At 38.1% G+C, this 18,549-nt stretch overlaps 1 protein-coding gene across 3 annotated transcripts in view; it reads left to right on the plus strand.

Moving 5' to 3' along the window:
* Positions 1-18,549, plus strand: part of NOX4 (NADPH oxidase 4) — a 187,696-nt gene that overhangs the window by 152,286 nt on the left and 16,861 nt on the right. For all 3 annotated transcript variants that reach the window (XM_060176671.1, XM_060176670.1, XM_060176669.1), the window contains one exon: positions 14,986-15,067. In XM_060176671.1, coding sequence (XP_060032654.1) covers position 14,986 — 1 coding nt within the window. In that variant the 3' untranslated portion in view covers positions 14,987-15,067. The remainder of the gene's footprint in view (positions 1-14,985; positions 15,068-18,549) is intronic.

Here is an 18,549-nt window from a genome sequence, read left to right on the forward strand (position 1 = left end):
TTCATCCCTAACTTTTAAAATTTTATTTATTTTAAGTTCTATCATGTCAGATATGAGCATACCTGTTCCTGCCACCTCCCTTTTTGTGGTACATTAGCTTGTATGATGGTTTTCCATCCTTTCACTTTGAGTCTGTGTTTGTATTGTTGAGTTATGTGGGATTCCTACAGACAATATATGGTTGGGCTGTGTTTTTTTTTATCTATCTTCCTACTCTGTGCCTTTTACTAGGTGAATTCAGGCCATTGACATTTATTGATACTATAGATGTATATTTTAATGCATTTTGTAGACATTTAGAGTGTTCTGATATATGGTATGTTTACAGTGATCTGATTGTTTATAGGAGACCTTTCAGAACTTCTCTCAGGGCAGGCTTGGTGATAGTTGATATCAACTGTTACTTGTCTGAGAATGTTTTTATGCCTCCATCTAGTCTGAATGATGATCTAGAAGGATAGAGTAGTCTTGGTTAAAAGCCTTTCTCATTAAGTATTTGATAGATATCTTGCCATTCTCTTCTGGCCTTTACTAAAGTTTGTGTGGAGAAATCTTCTGTTAATCTTATGGTTTTCCTCTGTAAGTAATTCTTGGTTTCTCTCTTGCAAACTTCAGGATCCTTTCTTTATCCTTATTCCTTTTCCTTCTAAATATGATGTGTCTTGATGTCTTTAAGTTTGGGTTAATTCTGTTTGAGACCCTCTGGGCTTCTTGAACCTTTATGTCTTTTATGTTGTCCAGACTAGAGAAGTTCTCAGCTATTATGTTCTGTAGAATGCTTTCTTCCTCCCCCTTTCTTTCTTGTTCTGGTAAGCCAGTAATGCATATATTATTTGTTTTGAATATGTCTTCCCATATGTCTCTGTTGTTGTTTTCAGTACCTCTTAATATTTTTTTTGAGATCTCTTATTTCTTTCTTAATTTTCTCTAATCCATCCTCATTCTTGCTAATTCTGTTTTCTGCCTCATTTATTCTATCCCTCTGTTGTTTTCTGTATCTCAGCTGTTGTCTTACCCTGTTCTGATACTGTATTAACTTGTTCAGTTATTTATGCTCTTAGCTCAGCTATTCAGCTTTCAGCTCTCTAATAACCTAGGGAGAGATTCTTTCTTTCAGAGTCTCAGTTGTTGATTCACTATTTTTTGTGACATTTCTTTCAAACTATTTCCTCACTCCTGTTACTAATTCCTCAGCTAGTATTTGGATGTTGATCTCATTCTTCTGTGCTTCTTTGGGGCTTTTAGCTGGACTTTTGTCCTTGTTCATTTCTACAATGTTTCTTCTTGATTTAACCATTATTATCGTGTGTTATGCTGTCCTTCTTTAAGTACTTTTCAATCTACTGATTACTCTTGCATGGATTGACTTGTATCTAAGTTAGGTACTTAAAGAGTTCACAGTTGTGGAAATTAACAGTTCTTTCAATGTTATCTCAATTCCTGAGTTGAAGCACAGTGGCTGTTAAAGCCCTTCCCCTTTTATCTTTTTCTTTCCTGTAGTCTATGGTAGTCTGAGGGCTTTTTACCTATAAGTAGGCTTTTTAGCTTAATCATTCACTCCTGAATAAAAGATAAAGCAGGATGGGGGGAGATAGCACAGTGGTTATGCAAAGAGACTCCAACACCCCAAGGATCCAAAGTCCCAGGCTTAATTCAGCTTCTCTGCTGGCAGTCAGAGCCAAGCCAGGCAGCACTACTGGCCCTGTTAATTTCTAAACAAGTCCCATTTGTAGTCTGTAGGTTCTGAGGCAATTATTCACCATGTTCTCATCAGGAGAACAATGTGAAAAGGCTCCCACTATATAGCCTCATTGCTGGGGCACCAAGGTATTGCTCTTCTCCTGAGTTTCCTGGTCAGTTCGTTGCCCCCAGTGTCAGCACAAGGCCACATCCCTGCTACTCCAGCCTTTGAGGGCAGTAGCAATTGAGACTCATAGTGGCGTTTGGTGAGTCTTATGGAAGTCCTCTCCTCCCTTCAGCAGTATTTTTCTTGGTAAAGCAGACTGGAGGTGGCTCCTGAACTGGTAAACTGCCAGACTGTTACCAGCTGCTCGGGAGTAGATATAGGCTTTAGCCCCAGGATTTTCTCCTTAGGTTCCTCTCTGTCCAAAAGCCACATGTGTTTTCTCTCATCAGTGACTTGGTGAGTTCCCATTGTAGTCCTAGTTTCTTCTTGTTGCAGTCTCAGGTGATCTTTGATATTCCTTGTTCTTTAGAGAAGTTTCTCAACTGGGTAGAGCTGGATATTGGACAGAGTTATGGTCTCTATGCTCTGGTGATTTGGTGGGTTCCCAAATTCATTCTTGTCCTGTCTTATTGAGGTCCTAAGTGGTCTCCTTCAACATTGAGGTCCTAAGTGGTCTCCTTCAACATTCAAAGTTCTGGTCAGTTTTGTGAATATTGCATGTGGACTTGAGAAGGATGTGTATTCATTACTTTTGGGATAGAGAGTCCTGTATATATCTGTTAATTCTATTTCATCTATGGTTTTATTTAAGATCACTATTTCTCTGTTGTTTTTTTTTTTTTTTTTCATCTAGATGTTCTGTCACTTGCTGTGTGTGGTGTGTTAAAATCTCCTGTTCTTATTGTGTCACTGTTAATGTCTTCCTTAAATTCAGTAAGTATTTGTTTTATATATTTGTGTGCTCTGAGTTTGGGGTATATATATTTATGATTGTTGTATCTTTTTGTTGTATTGATCCTTTAGCTATTATTTATTATCCGTCTCTGTCTCTGATTACTTTCTTTGCCTGACAGTCTATTTTGTCAGAGAACAGAACAGATGTCCCTGCCCTTTTTTGTGAGTTATTAGCTTGGAACATATTGCTCCAGCCTTTCATATTTAGTTTCTGTTTGTCTTTTCTTTGAATGTGTGTTTTTTGAAGACATAAAATAGATGAATTCTGTGCTTTAATCCATTTAGCTTCTGTGAATCTTGTCACAGGTATATTTAGGACATTCACATTCAGGATTATTATCGATATGTGTGTTTTCTTTACTTGTGTCTATTCTGATTTTTGTTTTGAGTTTATTTTAAATTATTCTTTGTCCATTTTTTTTCTATTTGCCCTTTTGCTTGGATGAGTTTTTGTGGTGAATTTCTTGCTGGTTTTTCTTGTGCTTTCTTTAAATATATGTTCCCTGTGTTGTTTTGTTGTTACCATAAGTGAAATAACTAGCATTGTGTATCTAAGAAAATCATTTATTATTTATATTTTTATATTTATTTATTTTCCCTTTTATTGTCCTTGTTTTTGTTGTTGTTGTAGTTATTATTGTTGTTGTTATTGATGTCATCTTAGATAAAGAGAGAAATGGAGAGAGGAGGGGAATACAGAGGGGGAGAGAAATATAGACACCTGCAGACTTGCTTCACCACCTGTGAAGTGACTCCCCTGCAGGTGGGAAGCAAGGAGTTCTCACTGAGATTCTTACATGGGTCCTTGCTCTTCATGCCATGTGTGCTGAACCTACTATGCTACTGCCTGATTCCCTGGAAAGTCTTTTTAAAGTTGATCTTGCTTAAGAAACATTTGATATAGCTGCTTTGTCCTTTAATTCCCTCCCCTATTTGCTTGTTACTCTTTTCTATTTTTATTATTCTTTATCTAGTCTACTGCTGTTCACCTCACTTAAAACATGTATTCCCTTGTTCTCTCCTTTCTTATAGAGCTATATTTGCTATTTCTTTTAAGGGAGGGCTGACTGTGGCAAATTCCTTTAGTTTTTGAATATGTGAGAAAATCTTTATTTCTCCCACATACTTAAAGGATAATTTTGCAGGATACAAAATTTGAGGCTGGAGTCCTCTTTCCTTTAGTACTTTGAATATGTCATTCTACTCTATCCTTGTCTCTAGATTTTGTGAAGACAAATGTGGTGACATATGGCACAAAGCGCAAGGACCAGCTTAAGGATCCCTGTTTGAACCCCCCCCCCCCCCGGCTTCCCACCTGTGGGGGAGTCACTTCACAGGTGGTGAAGCAGGTCTGCAGGTGTCTATTTCTCCCCCCCATATTTCCCTCCTCTTTCCATTTCTCTCTGTACTATCTAACAAAGACGACATCAATAACACAACAATAATAACTACAACAACAATAAAGACAAGGGCAATAAAAGGGAAAATAAATATAAAAAATTATAAATAATAATGCTCTCCCCCTCTCTGTTTTTTCTTCCTCTCTCCATTTCTCTCTTTCTTATCCAACAACAACATTAATAACAACAACAATAATAACTACAACAAGGGAAACAAAAGGGAATCAATCAATAAATAAATATTAAAAAGAATGAAAAATGAGACATACATGAAAGCCCAATAACTCTGCTTTTGTATGTAATTTCTTTCCTTTCTTTAGCAGCCTGCAAATTTTTTCTTTTGCCATTGAGTTTTCATAGTTTTATAATAATGTGCCTTGCTGCTGCTCATTTTAAATATAGGAACCTTGGTGATCGTTCTGCCTCTTGAATAAGTATTTTCTTCGGATTGCCTAGGTAAAGGATATTCTCAGGTAAAATTTCTCTGAAAATTGTCTCTGGTCCTTTGACCCAGTCTTCATCCTCAGATATCCCTACTTACATTCAGCCTTTTGAATGAGTGTGCAATTTAACAGAGTTGCTTTATTCTTTCTAAACCTTTCCTGTTCCTTATCTTTGATTGAAAGAGTATATTGACTGTATCTTATAGATTGGAAATTCTTTCTTCTGTATGTGTGAGTCTTTTTCCTAAGCCTTCTATCTGTGTGTGAATTGCAATTAGAGTGTCTTTATTCACTGGAATTCTTTTTGAAATTTTTCTTTCATGTTTTCTAAATGTTTAGTGAGTCCTGATTGAAGTTCTTCTTTCAAGCTTTGAAGATTCTAAGAGAACTCTGTTCTGAGTCCCTCTTTTGTGTTGTAACTCCATAGGAAATTGCTCTTTCAAGTCTTGCTTAGATTCTCAGAGAGTCCTTATAATGAGCTTTCCATAGCCTGTCTCTGAGAGTCTCTCTAAATCTGTAATTCCTTGGAGTTCTTGTTTCATTTTTATCTGACTGATATGGCATGCTTAGCTAACTGTTTTGTTCTGTTTCTCTGCCCGAGCATTTATTGTGCTGGTTATTGGTGGCTAGCAGGTGGTGCTGTTGAGATCTCTAGGCTTCTCTTGTTTATATTCCGCAAAGTCAGTTAGGGTGGTATTGTTTGGGGCTTTCTTGTGGTCACCAATGCTCTCTGTGTTTTGTTTTCCTTACCTTAAATTAAGAAGGCTAAAAAAACGTGAGTCCAAAATTGAGAAGTTTTAAGCTCCCTTTACTTTTCTTCTAGTGCTAGGAACTGCACTCGCTGTTCAAAATGGCAAGGTTAGGCTCTGTACCACCTGAAGCTCTTGCCTAACTGTGTTGATATTTCAACCTATGCCCCTTTCTGCCCCAACCACATACAACCACCCACCTGAGGCTGTTGATCTTTTGGCTGTACATCTTTCAGGTGCAGATTATTGGTCCAACTGGGTCTCTTATTTTATTATTTGTTGTTTTGGGGAAAACCCCCATCTGATAGCTGCTATTCCATAACCATGCCTCCCAGAATTCCCCACAACTTCTTTATCCAGTCATCTGTTGAAGGGTATCTAGGTTGCGTCCATATTATGTTTATTGTGAATAGTGTGCTTTATTTCTTTCAATGTTCTTCAGACTTTTCTATAGGGGCTGGGCCAGTTTTCATTCCCACCAACAGTGTGACAGAGCTCCTTATAATCTATATCCCTGCCAACACTTGTGTATTTATTTATTTTTGATAATAGTTTTTCTCACAGGTGTGAGGTGGTAAACCATTGTAGTTTTAATGTGCATTTGTCTAATGATAAGTGCCATGGGACATTTTTAAATTTGTCTTAAGTTTTATTCTTGTTATTTTTTTTTCTTTGCTGTTGGATTTGAATCTTTGAAGACCTTTTTGAAGCATATGTCATGAAGTACTGCCAGTGTTGTCTTCTATGTACTTGATAGTTTCTGGTTTAATGTTCATGTCTTTGGTTCACCCTCAGAAACAAATTGATAGTTTTAAGTATTTTTCTTTTCATGTGGTCTTCGGGGTTTTCTGTACATTTTTATGGTGTTATCTACTAATTGTGTTACCTTAGCTTATTTCTTTCTAATTTTGATACTGGCTATGCTCAGATGACATATGTTACAATATTTAACTATGTTTGTTGTGTTAGGTAGGTTTAATATGTACATGTGACTATTAGACAATGGCTTCACCTCTTTGGTCTTCTTGGAGTTGAGTTTTGTGGAAGGTAATATGTTTTTTGACACAGAATGGATTTTGGAAGTAATTAACATATGACTGAAGCTGATCAACATAATAACCATACAGCTGACATCAGCCTACAAACATAGTATGAACTTTACAAGCATAGTATGAACTTACACAAACACACAAGGCATTATGAGTGCTTTGGAAGTTATTTAACTGCCAGGCTGCCAGAAGTCAGGTCTCTTTTTTTGTATTCTCTTTTATGGCCCCTCTTTTCCTGCCTTCACTGGGTGCCTTCTCCACTCCCCAGGACCCTCCATGCTGTCTCCCATGGGAGAGACTGAACACATGTAACTGAGCTCTAGTAAACTTAGCTTAAAAGACTTTTCTCTATGGCTGTAATGAGTAATCTATATCTCTGTCCCATTGCCTATTTTGATGTACATTAATAATACTGTTACATACCACTGTACCATAATGTAGTAAAACTCTCAGTTGTTTAAACCATGCCAAGCTGTGCCCCAGTCTTTCATTTTATAATTACAGTAATATGTGGTGGTCCAGTTTCATTCATTTGCATGTTTCAATCCAGTTTTCCCAGAACCACTTGTTGAAGAGACTCTCCTTTTGCCATTCAATGTTTTGGGCCCCTTTTTCAAAAATAAGATGCCCAGAGGTGTGGGGACTTGTTTATGGGTTTTCAATTCTATTCCACTGATCTCTGTATCTGTTTTGGTTCCAGTACCAGAGCTTTCTTTCCCCCCTTTATCGAGGGATTAGTGGTTTGCAATTGGCAGTGATATACAGTAGTTTGTGTATGTGTAATATTTATCAGTTTTCCATGTAATATTTCAATCCAGGCTATTTTGATTATAGTTATTTGAGCTCAGAAAGTGTGATGCCTCGGGTTTTGGTATTTTTCCTCAAGATTAGTTTGGCAATTCTAGAGACTTTTTGGCTCCAGATAAATTTTTGTAATTTTGTAATCTTTTTATTAGGGGATTAATGATTTACAGTTAACAGTAAAATACAATAGGTTGTACATATGTAACATTTCCCAGTTTTCCACATAATAATATAGCCTCCACTAGGTTCTCCTCTGCCATAATGTTCCAAGACCTGAACCCTGCCCCCTCCCCAGAGTCTTTTACTTTGGTGTTATACACCAACTGTAGTCCAAGTTCTGCTTAGTGTATTCCCTTCTGATCTTGTTTTTCAACTTCTGTTTCTGAGTGAGATCATCCCATATTCATCCTTTTGTTTCTGACTTATAAATTTTTGTAGCTTTTGCTCTTTTTTTGAATAAACTTGGTGTGGATGGCCATATATCCCTGGGTAGAATAGTCATTTTAAATAGTTTTTATTTAAAGGTTTTATTCATTTATTGATGAGAAAGATAGGAGTAGAGAGAGAGAGAGAGAACCAGACATCACTGTGGTACATGTGCTGTCAGGGATTAAACTTGGAATCTCTTGCTTGAGAGTCCAATGTTTTATTCACTGCACTACCTCCTGGATGACAAGATAGTTATTTTAATATGTTAATTATTCCTACACACAAGCATGGGGTATCTCTCCATTTCTCTGTAGCACTTTCTATTTTCTCTCTGTTCTTGTGTCTTTTAGCTCTGCTACTGTGTTGTGTTATTTTACTGGACTACTCTGGCTAGTACAGCAGTTAACTCATCTATTTTGGTATTTAGATCTTTCTTCTAGGTTATGCCTCCTACTCTCTCCCCTTTTCACTTGGGTTTTCTTCAAAGAATTTTATCACTTCATTCATTAAAGTTTTTTTTTTTTCTTGATTTGCTGATGTGCGAGATTTTATCAGTATCCCCTTTGTGCTTGTTGACAAAATGCTTCAGGTAACCCTGAAGTCTCAGGATAGTCAATGGCTATGATTGCTTGGGTAGTCATAAAATGGTTGCTGGAAAAGTCTATGTACTTGATACTATACTCAGGTTCAGTACCAGCACCACCATTGAGGGAGGAAGACTTATATGACTATATTTTTTAAGAGGTTGCAACTTCAAAGAGTTAGAGATAGCTCTCCTGGTAAGGTACATTAGTTCCAATTATCCAAGTCCCAGGTTAAAGATAGGAAAAACACTTCTGACAGCTCAAGCACATAAGAAAACCAAAGCCTTTAGGAAAAGCAAATTTGCTCAATGAATTTAAACTAACAAAAAACAAACTTCCATAATTGCTTGTCATTTTTACTTAATCCACATCTTGTAGGCTTGGTTTTGACCAGGAAGTTCTCTAAGAACAGAGAAAACTCTCACAGTGTAGCTATTTTTTGAAAAGCTTCAAAGGCTGTATATTGCATGGTATTAATTTTGTTTTTCACATGGTTGTAGTTTAGAACTTGATAAAAGCATAAAAGCACACCTCCTGTTTCTTTGAATACTGGAAAAAATTGCCTGTTCCTGCTTGAATGTGTACTCAAGGAGTATTTCAAATTGATGCCAAAAACAGGAACTGAATTAGTATCAAGCTGAGCCTTAATTACTTTTAAGTATTTTTTTTTTGTTGAACACCAACAGTTATTTCTAAAAGTACTTTTCTGTGACAAATGAAAATATAGCATTTTTCTTTTTTTTTCTTTTTTTGTGAGAACAACTATAGAAATGTTCACAGCAATAATGTGTTTATCCAAAATGTCTGTTATTTGCTTTCACTTTCCTTGAATCTATTTTCACCCGTCAGTTTTTTTTTTTTGTATTGTAGCTTCACTAGCTATAGAAGAAAACTTAAACTATATATAGAAGTTAGCTACAGACATAATCATTGGTGTATTTAGAGTGACCCAGAGGTATGTTTGCATTTCTTTCAAAAGCTCCTTTTGATTAACCTTATGTTTCACAGATAGGAACTAGAACATTAAAAATTGAAAACTATAATAATAACCATTAAAGGAATAGGCTTTTATCATTGTACCTCATTTGAAAGGTACATTTATAGTGTTGCTTAGTATACTGCTGTCTTGCCTGCTTACAATGGTTAGAACCCCTCAGATGATATATGACCTTGATGCCTTTTACTCTGATTGTGTTTAGGCTTAGGCAAGGAGAAAGTACTACACAATAGAGGAGTGTAGACTAGTGAATGGACACCCCCCACACACACACACACCACCCCCCCAGATAATGAAGCAGTATGATGCAAATGGAAAGGACATCCAATTTCTGTCAGTTGCTTAATGTTCTTTGTTTTTCTTTCTTCTCATTGTCTCTTGTTATACGTGTGAAATTTGGGTAGTTACTTGGCCTCTTTTTTTGTGTGTACTTTCATAGAACATACTGCTTTTTTAAAGGCATTTTAAAAAATATTTATCTATTTGTTAGAGACAGAGAGAAATTGAGAAAGATAGGGGCCACAGAAAGAGAAAAAATATGTAAATGCAACTAAAGTAAAAGGAATGCAGTGAAAAATAACCATTTTCCTTTTCATCTCAAATCTTTGGGCCTCCTTGTTTTTGATTCTTAGGTATAATTTTATGGACTTTAATTTTAATTTTATTTTTATGGATTCACTTAAAGGCCAGGCCATTGTGCACCTGATTGAGAGTGCACACACTATACTGTGCAAAGACCCAGGTTCAAGTCCCTTGTCCCCACTTGCCGATGGAAAGCTTCATGAGTGGTGAAGCAGGGCTTTAGGTATCTTTCTGTCTCTCTCCTCTATCTCCCACCCTCTCTCAATTTCTGTCTATCTATATCCAATAATAAATAAATAAAATTAAAAGATATACTTAGGCTATGAAGAATACATTCCTGAGCAATTCTAGAATTGTTAATAGCATCTATGTTGACTAAGGCTGACAAAGAATGGTAGTGAGAAAAGCAGTGCCTGAAAAAGGCTCTTTGAACCTGAGGAAAATGCTCATGGCTATACTGAGATCCTTAAATGAAGGGACACCAAATGGATACGTCCCAGAGAGGCATGGGTTGCACCTCAGCTGCATGACTTGGATAGTAATCTCAGTGAGACCGATTTCTGAAAAGGTCTTTGCTATTAATTGACCATGGTGCCCTTAGCACTCAAATTAATGGATGACCAAGTAAGGTCTTTTGTGACTCATGCAAATGAGAAATAGACCTTAAATTTTCAGACAGAAACATGTTCTGAATAAGTAGCCTCCTTTCTTCCATCTCCCAGATTTAAATCAATTCAGATTCTAAGCCCCTTTGATATAGTGATGATTAAGTTTCTCAATAGTGGGCCCTTTACTATTGAAATAACTTGGTATCCATTATAATAAAAGACAAAAAGCCATTTTACTAGGATGGTCTGTATGTACCTTAAAGTAGAGTGCTTAATCTCAGTTTCCTATACATTTTCACATCATTCTGAGCCAAATTTTTCTACATTTCCCACTTAAACTGTCTCCTTATATTATTAAAACTGTTTCAAAAAAGAAAAAAGAAAAGAAAAAGCAATATTAAAATCACCTGAATTCCTCCCACAAAAGAGAACAAAACTATCACCAGTAGCCAATACATCAAAAATACTTAAATCAAATTTTGATCAAACCAGAAAGAAGAGGAGAAAAATTAATAAACAGCCTGCAATTTAAACCAAACCAATCAACCCAGAAAATTTTCCACACTAAAAACAAATAAGCAAACAATACAAAATAAAACAAAAATACTAGCAAAAAAAAAATTTTAAAAATCAAGTATCAAAAATTCAAGAGATAGAGGGAAAAAATAAAAAGAGAAACTACACCAAATCAAACTTCTCCCACAATAGAAATCACAAAAACAAAAGTGAACAAAACAATAACAACAATAAAAGCAAATATTGTTCAAATCAGAGAGAAAGAAAGGAAAACAAAGACTCCTCTCACAACAAAGAGCATAATCAGTTACCAACAAAACAAATATTGATCAAACCAGAGAAGGGGAAACAAACTAAAACCTAACAGCCAGAAGATCAAACTACAGCAAATCAACTACACAAAATCCACCAAAACAAAGCAAAACCAAGCAATTACAAAAAGCAACTATCAAATTTAAACTCAAGGAATAGTGGAAAGAAAGAAAAATAAATCAAGTGAGATAAGAAAGCAAAACCAAATCAAACTCCACCCACAAAAGAAATCTGAAACAACCATCAGTGAGAGATAATATTCTCATCACAGGAATATATATCACTATAGGTTCAATAGTTATGCAAAATTATCTTAGTTTTTACACTTTGGGAAGGATAACAGTGAAATTTTTCTATAAAAAATTACAGTAAATGTTCAGAAACATTGCAATTACAAATGATATTTATTTTATTGCCACCAGTATTATTTTGGGGGCTTGTTATCTGCACAAATATGTCACCACTCCCAACAGCTCTTTTTTTTTCTTTGATAGGAAAGAAATTAAAATAGAAAAAGGAAATAAAGAAGGAGAAAGAAAGACTCCTGCAGCTCTGTTTCATAGCTCTTAAAGGTTCTACCCTACAGATGGGAACAAGGGTTTGAACCTGGGTGCTTGTACTTGGCAATGTGTACACTCACCTGAGTGCACCACTACCCATTCCCATTTTTTTTTTTCTTATACTTACTATTAAGGGATGACACCTATTATCTAAAACCCCCAGTGATCATACTGCTATGCAGCATTCCACCCAGGTCTCTTTGCCTTGGAAATAGTGTTTTTTGATTGAAAAAGAAAGGAAAAGTTGGTGAAAGGCCTGTAAAAGCTAAAGGCCGTTAAGATGTGTCCAAGAACCTTACCTCTCTAGAGCCCTAACCCACTATAGAATGTTATAAACAGTCCAGAGCATGGATTGACCTGCCAAAATCCATGTCTGGTGGAGAAGAAATTACAGAAGCCAGAACTCCCCACCTTCTGCTCACCCAAAATAATTTTAGTACATACTCCCAGAGAGAGAGAAATGTTAGGGGAAGATGAGCAGAGGACTCTGAACTCCAACTCCATCAGGACTATGAGAGAGAAAAGGAAAAAAGGAAGGACACTCAGAAGTAGTAAGAGGTGTAGGTGTGACTTAGGCTGGACAAGAAGGCAGGGCCATAGAAAAAATGGGCAAATATAAATATGTGTGTGTGTGTGTGTAGAAATAATAGTCAACCTGTATCTGTGACCTTGAGAGAACTACTGCAGTTTCCAATGAAAGAAATGTGGAGGCAGAACTCTGGAGGTGGGAATGGTGTGGAATTACATGCCTGTTATCTTATAATTTTGTAAATCACTATTAAATCACTAATAAAAAAGCAAACCAAGATAAATCTTTTTAAAAAAATATATTCCACACTGGTAGAAACTTATGTACAAACATTATTGTAAAATTAGTCAACTTTTCACTATATAAAAAATCCTCCATTTCAGTGAGTTTATTGGATCTATTCTAAGAAGCCCAGGAAGCTCTACTATTTGAATAGCTACTATTTTGTTAATGATATAAATGAACTTTGGGCCTAGTGAGAAAGCAGGTCTATTGGGATATTTTGCTACAAGAGAAGAAATGCTATTTATAAATGTATGCTCCTTAGTAAAATAATTGTCTATTTATACCTGTCTGTTTTTCTATGTCATAGAAAAGAGTGCTGATTAAATGTTGAGAGGCATAAATCTAGACGATGAAACAACTAATTTAACAGTTATAAGCAATTGATTACTTGTGCTTTTTCCTAAGGATAAAATATATCACTCATTTATATTCTTATGCAGAAGAATAAAGCAACATTCATTATAATTTATTTGATAAAGTTAAATGTTCACATGCAGACAATTATGAGTATAACTACAAAAATAGAAATTATAGTAGTACATATATGTATGCTTTATTTTTGTGTGAATGGGAAGATGTTTTTGTGATAACTCCTCAAGGGTCATCTCAGTTACTTGAGCTTCATTGCATTTATGATATTCTGATTAATGAGTGCTCTAAGTGTAGGCTTACTATAGATTTCATAGTTTCAGTCATTGCCATATATTTTCTTCCACATTTACTGGCAATACCCTATGTGATAATATCCTAAAATGATATTTGATGATGCTTGTTTGCATTTGAGTCAATTTTTGAATTGTCCAGTGAAGCTTTGATTTTATCACCCAATGTAATAGTACTCAATTAAACCATTTCTAGTTGTTGGTAAAGTTCATGCTTTCTGTTGTGCTTTGACTTTATTTCCTGGTGCAATTTTATAAATGATATAAATGGAGGAGGAAAGTAGGAAAAAGAGAAGCACTGCAAATCATTCACTTAATGGGATGCTACTGCAGGAAATGTGCTGCAGGGAAAGCAAGGGTCATACTATCAGAAGTTACCCATCACTTTATTGAAATAAATGTTAATTTTGCTAATTCACTGACATGGTTTATTTCATCAATAACATCTAACCATTACATTACTTAGTTGTTTTCAGGCCAGAGAAGAAACACACTGGTTAGATTAGGTAAACAACTTTCCTTCCAGAGGCTCTGTGGTATCAGGTTCATCCTTCTTGGGGAAAGGAAAGAAGAGGAGAGGAGAGGAGCAGGGAGGGGAGGGGAAGAGAGGAGCAGGTAGGGGAGGGGAGCAGAGAAGAAAGGACTAGGAAGGAGCATGGGGTGGGGGGTATTAGTTGCCTTCTATGTTACAGTCTGATATGTAATTTCTAGGGATTGTTCATAATGAGATAGTTCACTATGTTTTATTTGTAAATTAATTAATTGTGTTTTATATTGATTAATATTCCATTGTGCTGAATCACAAGTTGTTTGTTCTCCTGTGTGTAAGCTTTTGAGTTGGTTCTATTCATGTTACTATGAACATCACTGTTAGGATCATTCTTTTTCTTGCTGTCTAAAATGTGAAAATTTTCTGTGGAACACATGTGGGTGAGAAATACTAGTTCAGCGTGGATACAAAGGTTAAACAATCAGTTATACAAATGACTTTCAAAGCAGCATCAGATTTCACTTCTACTAGAAATTTATAAAAAAAAAAAAAAGGTTGATCCTCAGCCTTCTAATACTCAGTTTTGTGAAATTAATTTTTGTAAGATGAGTGGCATGAATTATTTAATGCTGTGTGATTCTGATTCACATTTTAGGGTGATTAATGAGACATATATCTCTTGGTGTCTTTATTGATCAAATGTTTTTCTCTGGCATCTCAGTGACAAGATTGTACTAGTATATAAAAATTGAGGTCTTCTGTTTTCACAACTACATTTGTTATGACATCTTGATCTTAAAAAAGATGTATAGTGGGGCCAGGCAGAAGTGCAAGGACCCACACAAGGAATCTGTTCGAGCCCCCAGCTCCCCACCTGAATGGGGATCACTTCACAGGCGGTGAAGTAGGTCTGCAGGTGTCTGTCTTTCTCTGAACCTCTCTGCCTTCCCCTCCTCTCTCAATTTCTCTCTGTCCTATCCAACAACGGCAATGGCAACAATAACAACAAGGGCAACAAAATGGGGAAATGGCCTCCATGAGCAGTGGATTTATAGTGCAGGCACCTAGCCCCAGCGATAACCCTGCAGGCAAAGAAAGAATAAAGAAAGAAAGAAAGAAAAAAGAAAGAAAAGAAAAGGAAAGGAAAAAAAAAAACTGCACAGCCATCCAAGTGAAATAAATGTGTCGTGTTGAAGTTTATAAATTGGTGAGAACATTTCTAATAAGGACTGTGCCATCAAATAGCACATTAAATGACTGGCAGATTATTTTATTTTGAGACTATATTTGTGATATTCAGCTCTGATGTTTCAGCATGATGTTTATTTTATTTATTTCTTGGCAGAACGATTTCGAGATCTGTTGCTTCCTTCATCCAGTGAAGATTCAGAGATTCTGCCCTTTATTCATTCTAGAAAGTATCCCAGGTGAGTCATAGGTAGTCAAAGGACTTTAAGAAGGGGATGAACACAGAGGTGGAAGTAAGGGGAAATGGAGGTCAGAGATAAGGTGTTTGCATTCTTAGGATCTCTGAAAAGGTCAAGATAACCTAAGCTAATAACCCAGGAAATATCTGGCAGTTATGGCTCAGTTGGGTTGGAGGAAAACAGATGTCATGCCCACAGAGCTGCTGCGAGGGTGAAAGACAAGAACTCTTTGCATCAGCATCTACTTATGCCTTTTCTTTACTTATTACTGCAGCAACAGGGATAGATGTTCTATGGCTTATCCCTCAATCATTTTTGTTTCCTTTTTTTCATTATTTTGACAATATTCATTTCAATAATCAAGCTCATATAGTTAATCAAACTCCTACCTAATGCCTCTGTACAAATGGATAAAAATTAAGCTAAGGGGTCAGGTAGTAGCACAGACAGTTAAGAGCATGTGGCGCATAGCAAAAGGACCCACGTAAGGATCCCGCCCCAGCTCCCCACCTTCAGGGAAGTCGCGTCACAGGCAGTGAAGCAGGTCTGCAGATGTCTGTCTTTCTGTCCCCCCTCTATCTTCCCCTCCTCTCTCCATTTCTCTATGTCCTATCCAACAACGACGACATCATAACAACAATAATAACTGCAACAACAATAAAAAAGAGGGAAACAAAATGGAAAATAAATATATATATTTAAAAAAACATTAAAAAATTAAGCTTTCTTTTTTTTTTATTTAAGAAAGGATTAATTAACAAAACCATAGGCTAGGAGGGGTACAACGCCACACAATTCCCACCACCCAATCTCCATATCCCACCCTCTCCCCTGATAGCTTTCCCTCTCTCTATCCCTATGGGAGCATGGACCCAGGGTCATTGTGGGTTGTAGAAGGTGGAAGGTCTGGCTTCTGTAATTGCTTCCCCGCTGAACACGGGCATTGACTGGTCATTCCATACTCCCAGTCTGCCTCTCTCTTTCCCTAGTAGGGTGGGTCTCTGGGGAAGCGGAGCTCCAGGACATATTGGTGGGGTCTTCAGTCCAGGGAAGTCTGGCCGGCATCCTGATGACATCTGGAACCTGGTGACTGAAAAGAGAGTTAACATACAAAGCCAAACAAATTGTTGAGCAATCATGGACCCAAAGCTTGGAACAGTGGAGAGGAAGTGTTAGGGGATACTCACTGCAAACTCTAGTGTACTTCTGCTGTCAGGTATATATTTTGCAGTAGTTTATGGATACGTGTGAACATATGATCTCTCTCACAGAAACTGGTGTATATCTAGGTTTTGGGACATTGTTAGAAAATGAACCACCTGAGATGGAATTAGAGTATACTATGAAAGGAAAGGTCTCACCCGAGTAATGAATCTGAAGGGCTGTCATTCCACATGTGAAGTCTGTGGACACAGTCTGAAGTGAAGCATGTTGAGGTGGCAATCGTTGTGTTGTTTAGATTGTGATTGGCAGATGCAATATTATTTTATATGGATTGGGAGAGGCATATGGAAAGTGGGCACTACCCAAGTGTCGTATGCGTTACATTGGTTTGTTCTAGCCCTCCCCAAACCAAGAGAATTGGATCAGTCCAATTAATTTCGCGGGCCTGCTTGGCCCCGCCCCAAGGAACCCTGAGGGAGGGTTCCTGAGTTCATGAGTCCGAGAGTTCCTGAGTTCCAGAGTAAGGGAGAGGGTTCCTGAGTTCAAGAGTGCCAGAGTTAGCCAGAGTTCCTGAGTTCCTGAGTTAGACAGAGTTCCTGAGTTCCGGAGTTCGAGAGTGCGAGAGTTTCTGAGTTCGAGAGTAAGGGAGAGGGTTCCTGAGTTCCAGAGTAAAAGAAAGAGTGCTTGCGCCGCCGCAAAGAGACAGCAGAGTTCTGTTTGGTGATTAGTTTGTCTTAGTTTGTGAATCGTTGTTCCTGAATAAAGAAATACAGCTTCCCTGCCCAGCCACTGTCTCCGCGTCTCTGTTCACCACCGTGAAGCAAGCCAGCCCGGCTAGAGCCTCCGAAAATTTTAACAACAAATGGCGCCCACGTGGACCTGACCTGCGCATCTCTCAGATAAGTAAAGACAATTTGGCTACCTATGCACTATGGCCTTCTCTTCTGCTTGTGGAGAGATCTCCAAAGGCCTCTGCTCTTTCTTCACTAGACTGTTTTGCTGTTTCTGGAACATTTATGTCTGGACCACTCTGTGGTTTCCACTCGCTCGGGCGAACTCAGAACAGCCAGCGGGAATAGCCAGCGGGCGGGAGGCGAGGCGCAGAGCTGCTGTTTCCACCTGGTGGAACAGCCAGCCAGCCGGCTGCGCCCAGACAACCCCACGCACTGCGTCTGCAACCCCGCAGCCCCGCAGCCCGCAGGAGGCCTACGCCACCATGCAAGAGCCCGATGCCAGCACGCTAGAGCCCGATGCCAACATGCTGGAGCCCGATGCCAACATGCTGGAGCCTGAGGCCAACATGCTGGAGCCCGAGGCCAACATGCAAGAGCCTGAGGCCAGCCCACAGGAGCCGGCTCTCCACCGCGTGGCGCAGGGCACTGGACGCGTGATCCCTCCACACTGCTCGGCCACTGCGAACAGGGCAGCAGACATGGCAGGGCCATGGGGCAGGGCCGCGGTGTTCTATCATGGCCGCCACCCCTGGGCACCTAGGCTCACGCCTTCTACAAAGATGGCCTGCCTGCCCTCTTTCTATGAATTCTGGAACCATCCCGGGCCTCCCGAACCCCCGGGCTCCCTGCCAAAACTGGGCACACGAGATCTCCAGCCGCCGGTCCGGTCTGAAGACAGACAAGCTGGAGTACGCAGAGATTTGTGCAGAGATCGCAACCTGCAATTCCTAGAAGTAGAGCTGCGCGGGAAGCCACCTCCGGATGGTGAACCCCCCCCCCAACAACTAAGACAATATAGATTTAAATTCGTGTTTAAAATGACATGTCTTCGTAACAAAGGTTTCTCTCCTCGTGTATTAATGACTATGTTTATGTGTATGTTTAAAGTTTGGTAAACAGTAGCTTTAAGGCTAAATTCTTACTAGTCAAAGATAAATGAAAAAGGTTTTCAACGTAATTCTCATAAAGATAAAAATTAACTTACATTTAAAGTCTGAGGTAAAAATTAGTTAACAATCAATATATTTCAACTAAGTTGGTCTAAACAAAAGGTTAAATAGACTTGTTGATATGTAAAACACTACCTTCTCTATTAGAAATGGTAGATCGCACAATGGCTATGCTAATTATTCTCATGCCTGAGGTTTCCTCTCCGGCCCACACCTAGGGTGTGTCTCCATCTTGAATGGGTGTAACAAAAGGTTAAAAGACGTTGTTGATATGTAAAAGTCTCAAATTCCTTCTCTATTAGAAACATTGGATCCTGCAGTAGATATGCTAATAACAAGTTTTGTTTCATAGTAAGTAAGTTGCAGCCAGCTGCCTGTGGGACCCTAGGCCATTCCCCGCCCCCATGCAATTGCC

This window comes from Erinaceus europaeus, chromosome 17, assembly GCF_950295315.1.
Source record: "Erinaceus europaeus chromosome 17, mEriEur2.1, whole genome shotgun sequence".
Lineage (NCBI taxonomy): Eukaryota > Metazoa > Chordata > Mammalia > Eulipotyphla > Erinaceidae > Erinaceus > Erinaceus europaeus.